The 12048-nt window shown below is 36.5% G+C and overlaps 1 protein-coding gene across 2 annotated transcripts in view; it reads right to left on the reverse strand.

The window, feature by feature from the left end:
- Snrk (SNF related kinase) overlaps window positions 1-11960 on the reverse strand; it is a 29587-nt gene extending 17627 nt beyond the window's left edge. The window contains exons 1-4 of one of the 2 annotated variants that reach the window (XM_083144106.1): window positions 11757-11960; window positions 5406-5530; window positions 4386-4984; window positions 3262-3403 (exon numbers count right to left, since the gene is read on the reverse strand). In XM_083144106.1, the coding sequence (XP_083000232.1) occupies window positions 3262-3403; window positions 4386-4977 (734 nt within the window). In that variant the 5' untranslated portion in view covers window positions 4978-4984; window positions 5406-5530; window positions 11757-11960. Of the gene's footprint in view, window positions 1-3261; window positions 3404-4385; window positions 4985-5405; window positions 5531-11238; window positions 11319-11756 lie in introns of those variants that run through there. The other variant, XM_083144107.1, reaches the window with a different exon arrangement.
- Between the last annotated feature and the right edge of the window lie 88 nt (window positions 11961-12048).

A 12048-nucleotide genomic window follows, 5' to 3' on the forward strand; every position in this document is an offset into this window, starting at 1 on the left:
TGTAACCTTTGTACAAAAAGCGATAGAGACATGAATCTTGCAGTGTGTATTAACTTTGTCTATGTGAATATTTTTAAAAGATTAAAAAAAAAAATGGTTCTCTGCATGAACATTCAGTATGGACATAAAGTTACTAAGATGTAAAAATGTCTTTGTATGAAGTAAAGAAAAATATGGATAAAAGACATATGCAAAAATGTTCGATGTGTGGCAATGGTCTCTGTGGTAATTTATGGAATTGGCAAAATAACGATTTTTTTATGCAGGCGATCTATGGTGATTTTTGTGGCATATTCGTAAAGAAGTATGTTTTTTTCGAAATTACAAAGTGTACTAGCAACATGGGTCGTGTCAGAAGGCAGTGCCCGACATGTGGCTATGTTATGCTATCAATGTCCAGATGAAAGAAAAGATTCGAAATTTATTGTACAAAAACTAACCTACCTATATATTTGCTCCATGCTCTACAGAAACCATCAACACACATCGAAAAGTTTTGCAACAGTCTCCATATCTGTCTTTTATGCATATTTTCCTTTACTTTGTACAAAACATTTTTACACGATAAACACACAGCCATGAAAATAGGCAGCTGGGCAGAACTGCACTGGTGCCACATATGGGAAAAGCAAAGTGAGACAAAAGTTACTGGTTCCCGTGCACTGTGTGGCAATGTCAACCGGGCTGCGTTGCCTACTTCAAGTGCCAGACCGATCTCTCCCTGGGCACTCTTGTGTCATCCCTGACCGTTATAGCAAATACTGCCCATTTGTATCACAAAGAACAACTCAACAACGAGATCTTTCTTTCTCTTAAACACACGGGGTTTTGCTCAGAAGTGGCAACAGCTCGAACTTCTTCCACCTGCCTAATTTCATGGCCGTGCATTTAGCGACTTGCAGAGAATCATTTTCTTTTTTATAGTTTTAAAAATATCCACATAGTGAAATTCAAAATCCAATGCAAGGTTCATGTCTGTATCCCTTTTTGAACAAAAGTTATGTATGTTCTAAGTCTCAGTTGAATGACTTTTTGAACACCCTGTATTTATTAATTTGTTTTGTTGTAGTTTGTATATGTGCCTACCTAATGCATAGTGATAATACAGTTTTCTTGTAATGAAGGAGTAGCAGGTTTGATCCTCAGTGGAGACGTATGACAATGATTCAGATTCCATTTTAAAACTATATGACCAGTTATGATTGGCTTATCAGAGAAGAAAATGAACTTAAACTCTCACATGTTAGTGACATTGATGTCATAAAAATGACTCAAATGTTAATATTATGCTATTTGATGTTTCAGGACAATTAAAAACTTTACTATTCAGCACTACACGTGGAGATACTCCATTAAATAATTAAGATCAGTATGCTACTACAAGGGAGATTTAGAGACCAAAGTAACTTATTATTGCGAACAGTTGTTTAAAAATGGCTGGGTTTTTGATTGAACGTTACATATATATAAAAAAGAATGAGCATCCCTGATGGCTATAGGTCCAATCACAATGAGCATATCTCAGCATGAAGTGAACTTTTTACCGACAGAAAGCCAGATTTTTAAAAAAATAATGTACCTTTTTGGAGTCATCTTTGGCCAGCCAATCTATTTCAGTTTCCGCCTCATTTTTACGGCCACGGTATACTTGGGCAGAGTTTCTCAACTGCCGGGCTGTGACCCGGTACCAGGCTGCGAGAGTTCATTAGATCCAGTGATTGCCAACTATTTGAAACACAATTTTATATTTTCCAACAAGCCTAGACACGTACCATATGGCATAATTTATTTATTGATATTTATTTTCAGTGTAATGTGTAAAGTTTATGCTCTAGTCTCACAACAGTTGAGAACCACTACACAAGATCAGGTTGAGCAGCTATTACATCCCATTATACATGATAGACTTGGAAACCAAATAAAAATGTAAAGGGTTTGATACTAATTTTATATTTTAGATATAGTTGAAGAAAAAATGTACTCAATGATGGTCTAGTCTGTAGAATGTCTTACTGCCATGCAGGAGACTCTGGTTCAATTCTGGGGTGGGTGATCTGTCGGAATTTTTCCAGCTTTGTCCCCGCATAGAGCAGCTCTGAGGCTCACCCAGCCTCGAATCAATGGGTACCTGGGGGATACAAGTGGTGCTGATCACATCACCTCCAAAATGGCCTACATCGAGAATATGTGGCACCTTAGCCTAGAATGTGCTTTATGGCATGGGGACCTTTACCTTGCCTGAGAGTACATTTGATAAGTGTGTTAAAAGATGTAGCAATATTTTCTTTCTTTCTTCTTGCTTTATATGTATGTTCCTAAGCCAAATTCAAACACTGAAAATTATATTAGTATACTATTAGATTATATTTACTAAATACATAAAAACTACTCTTAAGTTAAGTTTCAGTTATATGGGTGTGCATATACTATGTAGACATATTTAATAAGCCTACTGAAATATGATAACACTTGAAAAAAAAACAATAATTTTAAAAAGAAGCCGGCATTTTTGCAGCTACTGTTTAAATGTAGACGCGAGTGTCTTTTTACAGTAGAGATATAAATGAAAGCTATGGAATAAGAAAAATGCAGTCAGGTAATGTATTTCCACGAATGTCAAGCACTTGGGATAAAAACCCGAAAAAAGCCCAATCAATAAAGCCTCAGAAAAAACTCAGGTTTTCTTTTTTCCAAAAAAGCAGTTGTTTTTTTCGACCACTCGGCACCCTATAGTGGGTAGGCTGTACGTCCAGATGCCAGATCCTTCGTTACTGGGGTGAACCACATGGAAGTGAGATTGACTTTTAGGTGCCTTCTCGTAAGATGTGTTACAGAAATCTGAGAACTAAAAAAACTGAAGAATACAATTTCCAGGCAATGTTTGCTTAGAAATCAAATTTCTTCTCTTAGATCGCACTATACCAGCTGTGGCAAACTACATTGTAAAAATAAATAAGCAAAAAAAGGCAAATAATAAATTCATTAATTACTTCTAATTTCAAAACAGAAATTATTGTTAACAGCATATTCATTACAACATTTTAAGTTCATGTTCAATAAACTAATAAAAGATAAATGTGACTGAAGGAGAAAAAGATGAAAAAACTCTCAAATATGGAAATAAAAAGTAGAATAGCCTTCTCCCCCCCAAAACCATTTTGGGGCACTTACACTTCCTCCCTATGATATGAAAGTTTGATGCCTAACAATTTCAGGAGAAAGTGAAAGTCATCTAAAGTAATTTTATAGTCATCAACTTACCTTTTACAAGCATCAGACACATGCACGGGTATAGTGTATTTACAATCCATGATCATTGTGAGGGTCTCGCTGTCGTTAGCCTCTTGGAAGGGAGCCTGCCCACACACCAGCATGTAGAGGATAACGCCCAGCGACCACACGTCTGCAAAACAGAAGCTCATCACTCAAAAGTCACCAAAGAGTTATCAAAGCAAACCTCTAAAAGACACACTTTCCCATTACTTACTACGCAACAAAAAATAGATTGGTAGTTGCGTAGAGTTAATGTGACTCCCACATTCAAGTGTGCTGTGGCTGCTCGTCGTGCAAGAGGACATTTTGCTGCGTCTATGTTTCAGGGAAGGAAGAACACCCTTTTCTTGATATTTTCCCCAAAGGTTTTTTCCTGCATTTTATAAGCTAATCACATAGTTATATGTAACTCAGTTCTGCGCAATTCTGTTCATATGTAAATTACTGTAGGTCCCAGCAAAATATAATTTAAAAATATGTAAATTAAGCCTTAAGTAATGCATTTATACGTAATTCGGTGTTGTACACACAGTTGATTTGTACGTAAGAAAGCTACAACAATGTCACAGAAGTGAGTTTTCAGTTGCTACTGGTCAGCCATGGAGAACAGAAAGAAGAAAAGTTACACGCTTGACCAGGAAGTAAAATTTATACGGGAAGTGGGAGCAAAACCACAGAAAACTAAAACTGAAATAGCTCCACATTTAGGCATCCACTTATACCACACTTTGCATCCATTAGTAAAAGATATGCTATGTGCAATAAATTTACCTTCTTTAATTTTATCCCACCCTTCCCACTCCAGCGCATAACGAGTACTCATGAATCAACTCTTACAAACGAATGGCCAAACTAGGCTTAAGAACAACTAATGGAGAATAATTTCTTCTCCAGTATCTTATATTATAAAAATCTACACTGTCATCAGGACTATCAAAATATCTTCCGTCAATATATTATCCCAATACATTCAAAACTATGTCTCCAGTTACTTTTTCCAAAACTCATCTCTCGTAAGAACAATAATGACTGTAAGTTAGTCAGTGAAAGAATTATAAACAGAATAAAATTTAAAAGAAATGTCTATTAAGGAGGAAAAAACTGCCACTCACCCACCGCAGGTGCATCATAAGAATCTCCTAGCAAGATTTCGGGTGCCGAGTATGCCAAAGAGCCGCACGATGTCTCCAACTTTTGACCTGGACAGAACCTGTTGCTGAAGCCGAAGTCCGTGAGCTTCACCATCCCCAGCTTTTCAAAGAACACGACATTCTCCGGCTTCAAGTCTCTGTGAACCACGTGAAGCCTGTGGCAATACGAGATCGCGTGGACAATCTGGCGAAAATACTTGCGAGCCTGCTCCTCTCCGAGCCCACCCTCGTGCCTCATGATGTAGTCATACATGTCCCCCCCATCTCCCAACTCCAGGATCAGGTACAGTTTTGTCTGTGTGTCGATCACTTCGTACAAGCGAACGACATTCGGATGCTGAACCAGCTTCATGCAGCGAACTTCTTGGAAAAGGTGAGCTCTGGACACGTCATCGAGCTTTGTTTTGTCGATCACCTTCACGGCTACCTTTTCACCCGTGAACACATGGCGGGCAAGCTTCACCACCGCAAAGTGGCCTCGCCCCAGAGTTTCTTCCAAATCATACAAGCCTGCTATTTTCCCATCGTAGGTGTTCCGCTGACCACGATGCATCTTGTGTCTGAAACAAAAAAATATAAAAATGTTAAAAAGCTCTGTCGTAAAGTTGTGTGTGAAAGGTAAGTTTTACCCTCTTGTAAAGATTGTAGTATTTGGTGAGTCTTTAACACTTCCATCTCATGGGGAAAAGCTAAAATCATCTTGGACCCAGGACTGAAACATCGTCAATTTGGAACAAGGAACACACTTAAGTGCTCTTCCTTTTTTTTATTGTGAAACCCTGATTATGCATGTTCATTCTGACAAAATGAATTCCCCAACTTTTCCAGTATTGTGCTCCAAAACGCACATACAAAACGCACACTTGAAATATTCTTGTTAAAAAGATTTTTTTAGATGCAACACACACAAAGATCATTTAAGGTATAAAAAGTGTTATTTTAAAAAAAAGTGTATATGATAGCAAAAGCATTTCACTGTACCTGATGCAAAGGGCCAGATTTTACAAACACAGAAATCCTTGGTATGGAGCTCTATGAAAGACATCTACGAAATGCTAAAAACTTTCTTTCTCTTCACAAGTCCTGCCATGCCGGCACTAGAAAATCTGAAAAAAAAAAAAGAATATATATATATATAGCTTATTAGCTAACGATATAACTCAATTGTACAGTAAAAATACACTGGTATTTAATAAAATACTTTCCAGTACAACTACTGGCAATGATAACAGAAGGTATCATCCTCATTCAGAATACAGAAAAAAGAGGAATGAAAAAATGTAATGACCAAATTACGTACTGTTATCCTTGCTGGCAAAATTTTGAGACTATGTACTTGTATATTTCTTAAGCAGATTGAAAAACCAGTAAAGAACAAAAGTATCTACACCAGCCTTTTCCTGATGTTAAAAGCTTTCACTATTTTCCAAAGGAACAGTGCAAAAAGTAACAATGAACATAAAAGTTATGATCTTCAGGTTTCAACACTCTGATACACAATACTACTCTACGAAGGATTTTTAGCATGTTCAAGAAAATTGAAATGTAAAACTTATATGTAAGCAAATTTCATTCAACTTATTGTGACTTTGCACAAAACTATTCAAAATTAAGTGGAATTCTTTCACAATAAATGAACAATGAAATTTATAGTCAGTGCTGGAATAATTTTCTTCAAAGCTAGGCACCAGCTCTGAAAATCAGGCACCCGGAAACTACCTACTAGCAATTGTGCATACTACAGGGTGTTTCAAAAGTCGCACAACCCAAACTTTGAAAATCTATATCATGAAAACCATAAGAGGTATTTACACCAGGTTTTCTGCACTAAACTAATCATGTACACTATCACTGGGTTAATAAATTCATGTTAGCATGTATCCAAATAAAAGCAATTACATTATTTTTAAAAAAATATTGTTAATTTGCTGAAAATATCTGAGAATTGATTTTCAACAATATATACCAACGTAGAAATTTTCAGCGAAAAATGCAGGTTCGACCAGGACTCGAACCTGGGTCTCTGGCATACCGTGTCATTGCTCTAACCACTAAGCTACTGAGCCGGCCTGGCCTCGCCTGATTTTTCGCTGTCGCTATTTTACCAGCGTGAAATCATCTCTGCCAGTGCTACTGCAACGGGATCTGTTGCCTGTTCAAATACAGTAGACTTTGTAGTTGCCTGGTTCCTCCCAGCGTAGAGATGTTAATTATTGAAGATCAGGAACACACAGGAAATGTACTACGTAGAAATTTTCAGCGGAAAAGGCATTAACATCTCTACGCTGGGAGGAACCAGGCAATGTTGAAGTCTACTGTGTTTCAAAGGCAACAGATTCCATTGCGGTAGCACTGGCAGAGACGATTCCACGCAGGTAAAAAAGTGATAGCGAAAAAATCAGGCCAGGCCGGCTCAGTGGTTAGAAAAATTGTACGCCATGCCAGAGACCCAGGTTCGAGTCCTGGTCAAGTCTGCATTTTTCGCTGAAAATTTCTACGTAGTACATCTGTGTGTGTCTCATCTTCAATAATAATACCAATTCCTAACAATTTGTGGGATCATTTGTTGGTGTTTTGACAAACAGTTGCTTTGTGATGTACAGCAGAAGCAGGGGATTTTTCTTGGAAAACCTCTTGCACATGAGTGTAAGAATGAGTAGTAAAATACTCCTCAGCAATGCACACGCGCTGCTCCAAAGAATACGCTATGCTGAATCAATTAAAAGAACAGGCATAGTAGCACCGAAAGTGAGCAAAGAGAATTCAGTAACCAGAGGCAGACTAGGATAAGATTCTCTCAAGAGTCCAATTTCGGCACAAAATCTTGGTTTATGATTTTTCACGTAAATGTATAGCCAATACTTAGGCACATGTGGCATCTGTTGACGATATTTCGACCTGCTACCATTGACATATATGTACCAAAAATTGCACTTTTTCACTCAACCCTAAAAATCGCCAATAAAAAATCCATCAAATGTTGCACATGACCAATATTGGTCACAAATGACAGATTGACATGGCATCAGTCATCAGACATCTAATTATGACCCTTCGATAATTTCTTACCTATTTTTCTCATTCAAAAGTGCATTTCTGGAAAAATTTTAATGCTGCCTTCCGCCAGTTATTAATTTATCTTAAATTTTCTGTATGGAGAAAACTGACAATTTTAAGCATTGAAAAATATCTCAATGGATGAGACTTTATAATGCAGAAAACGCAGTGTAAATATCTCTTACGGTTTTCATGATATACATTTTCAAAGTTTGGGTTGTGCAACTTTTGAAACACATTGTATAAGAAGCTGAGCATCACGGTATTCAAAACATCGCTAAATCATTCGAGAAAACAGGAAATGGGGTGTTGGGGGACAAAGAGTAACACATTATTACTGACTTTCTTGAAATGTTCACAACATTGATTTAAAAATAATAATTTGCTAACTTACGCTGTATTGCAATTTGAACTTAGAATCATCAAAATTTCGTACATATTACAGCATAAGATCACAGTCGCCAGGCTGAAATTTTTAGTTGCCATGGCGACCGGGATTTTTCGAGCCCTCTTTATAGGCATTAAATGATCATACAACCTGTTTGAAACTCAGTCTCACTCAAAATTATCTTTCAAACTTGTCTAATTTGCAGGCATCTAGAAACCACGTAATCAGCATTTTCACTTGCTCAAGAAAAAGTATTCAAGGCAAAATGAAAAAGCAAGGACATTTCCTTAAGTCATAACAAAATGTACGAATCAAACAAAAATAACTGGCCTCATGAAACTATTTTTCAAGCCTAAGAAAACATCACAGGATTTTGTTTGTTTATAAAAGGGATCTTGGCACAAATAAACACTATTGCAGTCCTTTTTCTTCATTTTAATCACTTTAAAAATATTTTTTATTGTAGAAACATATGAGAACATCACATGTATAGAGCATTGTGAAACTTAACTGACATGTAGTAAAAGTTTTTTTTTTTTTTTTTTGCGTCTTGTTGTAATTACATCTAAACAATCCCTTTTTCTGGTTTGATAGGTATGTGAACTCCCTAACTCCTCATAAATGTGAATGTTTTCTTTTATATAGAACAGGCATTGGAATACAAAGATAGCAGGAGCTGTCATAATACCTAGACTAACAAAAGTTAACTTACAGTGGCCACGACTTGGAAGACCACACATTAATCTTACACATATATTTTTGCACTTTTAATAATTGTCAAGTGCATATTGCGCTCTGTTCAAATTATATTGTATTTTCCGAACTAGTGCAATTTGAAGCCATCATGCTCATGATGATTTTCACTGAACAAGCCAGCCTCCTAGTCCATGAATTTTGTGCAAGGACAAACTTCATGCATTGCATCAAAATCAACTTAAACACCATAACTAAGTTTGCAATCTTCACACCAGGACTTTCTGCTTTGTCAGTGAGAATCGGAACGAGAAATTTCTTTATATTATTTCAATATTTTTCTCTGTCTCTGATCTTTACTGTGGCGACTCTTATTCTATTTTGATCAAAGTATTTTTTTTAAATAAAAAAGGATTAATCCACAAATAACAAACTAATAAAACCAGATATTAAGGAAATGTAGTACCAGGTAGAGACAACTGATCAATAATTAGCATTGCAAACTAATGAAAAATATACATGATCTATTCTAAGTGCATAATTGATGATTATAATATTATTACTAAGTATTTACTAGGTTAAGATAGTTAAGTTTATATTTCTTTATTTACTTTTCTTCCATTTGTATGTATTTCATGACATACTACATAGCAACCACAAACAAAAAAAACTTCGAGCACTCAGTCCATAAGGAAGCATGCTCCAGTCTGCCCCTCCACTCCACGTGGGAGTACGATGTAAGTTCCTCTATAATCAATACTTTCTACTACTTTAAAGGCATACGTTAGTTTCTCCAAACATAAAACACACTCATTTTCTTATACTATAAACAGTCTCATTCATCCTCCTGCATAATAACAATCAATACATAGTTGGTTCAGGCAATGAACAGCATTACTAGAAAAGTAGGGATCATGTAAAATTCCTATTTATCAGGGTCTCAAGAAATGATGCTGGTGGTCAAGAATTTTTTCGTATGTTTTTACAGAGTAGTGAATTTACATTCTTATATTGTTCTGGGATTTGATAAAATTGAATATTTGGAAATGTAAAACTGAATTGAGTTGTAGCATTGACGTGAATTTTCGTCTCGTTATTATCAATAGTTTAATAGACTTATGTAATCACCAAACTATTGATAACATCTAGACAACAGTGAAAGAAAATTACTGTACATGAAAATTCACATCAATGCTCTGGAAGGAATTCTAAGTGTATGTGCATTCGTGTTCAGTTCATAATAGCCTATTTAGGTATTTATGCAAAATGATGGTATGTGCAAGTGAGAAATATGGTAAAGGTAAAAAAAAAGTAAAGGTAAAGTGCTCCCCTGTGCATAGCACCACGCCATGAAGGCGTATAGGGGGTGTGGGGGTAACGCCCCACACTTTCTTGATCCGGTCGTGAGTGGGGGTGATGTGATCAGCATCACGCCCCTGACCACCTTTACCCCCCAGGGTTTCCCCCAGGTACCCATGTTATTCGACGCTGGGTGGGCGCCGGGGCTGCTTCCTTAGCCGAAAATGAAAATCCTTATTATTATAAGTGTATTAAATGATGTTTTTCTTTTAATGAATCCTACATATATGAATATGCATACCAGAGTTCATTAAAAAGCTTCTTCGAGCCAATTTCTAGTCCATAGCTATTTTCCTTATTTATTTTTTAATAAAAGCCTAAATTCTCCTACAACATTCTTCAATTGCTCATCCATGTTTACAGATTGTCTGCTCTGCGCAATGTCTTATGGGAACAAAAGTCTATCAACAAGTACGATAACATGTATCGTGAGAGGCAAAAACAAACAAATGAGTAGCCAGTTCAGCGCCAACTAGGGCATTCCTACTGGAAATCCAGTTCTGTTAGATTCAGGATTAAATCATTTAAATTAGTGGTTCGGGTACTAGTTTACTATCCTTTGGACAGATTTCTTCATTTCTACAGAAGAAACTACTTACCGTAATAAGTTCCTGTAGTATTGTCCAACATCTTGAAGGTGTTTTGTGTGATGTGGGAATGTTTCATAGCGGAAATTCAACCACTGACGCATAGCCCCACGAACCATTTCCGGTAATGTTAGGTTAGGTAGGGTCACAATAGGTTACAATAGTTAAAAATTCTTTCGAAAAAAATATGCGTACCCCACACACCATTCGCGCAAAACCCCACACACCATTCTCGCATAGCCCCACGAACCATTGACACATAGCTCCACAAACCATTTGCGGAAACGTACGTTCTTCAGTTACAAAAAAACGTGAATACACGTTAAAAAATGATCCGCGAAGCAGATAGGTAAGTACAAATGTCAAAAATTGACGAAACTCAGAAGTTATAGGTGTCCGAAGGATAGTAAACATTTACCAGTGGTTCGAATAAAATAGTACTTCAGACAGTTCACGTTTCTTAAAAATTTTGACAATCACACATTCTATAAGGTACACTGGCCACTGGTATGAGTTGAAAACAACCTCCTTCCCCTTGAATGTGAACAAAATCCTGGAATACATTCTAAGATGGTATGTGTGACTACACTAAGAGAAAGCAATACATGTGCATTAAAAATCTGTAAATATAATTGCAATGGGTGCAAAGAAATTGCAACAAAATAATACAAAATTCCTCCAACTAGAAAACCAGAAAATAAAATCTTAAATTCTACTAAAATATCCTTACTTTTGCATACTGGGATTGAGAAACTGCGATAGACTTAGGTTAAATTTTCAATTCTTCCACTCTCGTATACTAAAATTTGCGTGAAGAAAAAGTTAATTTATAAAAAATCCATCGTCCCACTTGCACCAACCTAAAAATAGGCAAGCCTACATATAATTTCTCTCGAGATGATTTCCTTTTCAAAGTAGGTGGGTGTATCTGACCTCCTCTTCGGAAGTGTCCTTTTATAAATGCTAGTAACTGAATTCTTCAAAGTGGCTTTACTCAAGTCAAGAAAAACATAACTAGGTACATAGAAATACAGGACCGTAATGTAATGGCATTTACACCATCCTAAGTTATTCACCAAGCATTCGCTTATTCCACTTGATCACTATTAGTGAAGTATATTTCAGCTTTTGGTTGCAAAGGAGCCCCTTAAGTGTTCATAGATACAAATTACTTTTTATATTACTAAGAGTTGCCAAAGTAAGGAGTTGGTCAGAGCCATTTGCTGACGAGCCCGATGGTTCCCTTACCTTCATCAGTAGCATCCTACGCTTGTAATCCCACTACTCCTCTATCTTTTCAATTTTTAAAAAAAGTACTTGTCACATACGAAAAAGGATTTTTCACAACTACCAAACTAAAGTCTATTTTATCGTGTAATCTAGATTATATCACATTATTAGATGACTCCAATGCGCCTAACTACCGCGCACTTGTCAATGAAGGACGGTAAACGAAATGGTCATCCAATCAAGTTTACGGTGTCCAAAAGTGGAAGACACGAAGAAGACGAGCATAGAATTCATAATATTATAGCGCTTT

This window comes from Lepisma saccharinum, chromosome 22 (assembly GCF_977018435.1).
Source record: "Lepisma saccharinum chromosome 22, izLepSacc3.1, whole genome shotgun sequence".
NCBI lineage: Eukaryota > Metazoa > Arthropoda > Insecta > Zygentoma > Lepismatidae > Lepisma > Lepisma saccharinum.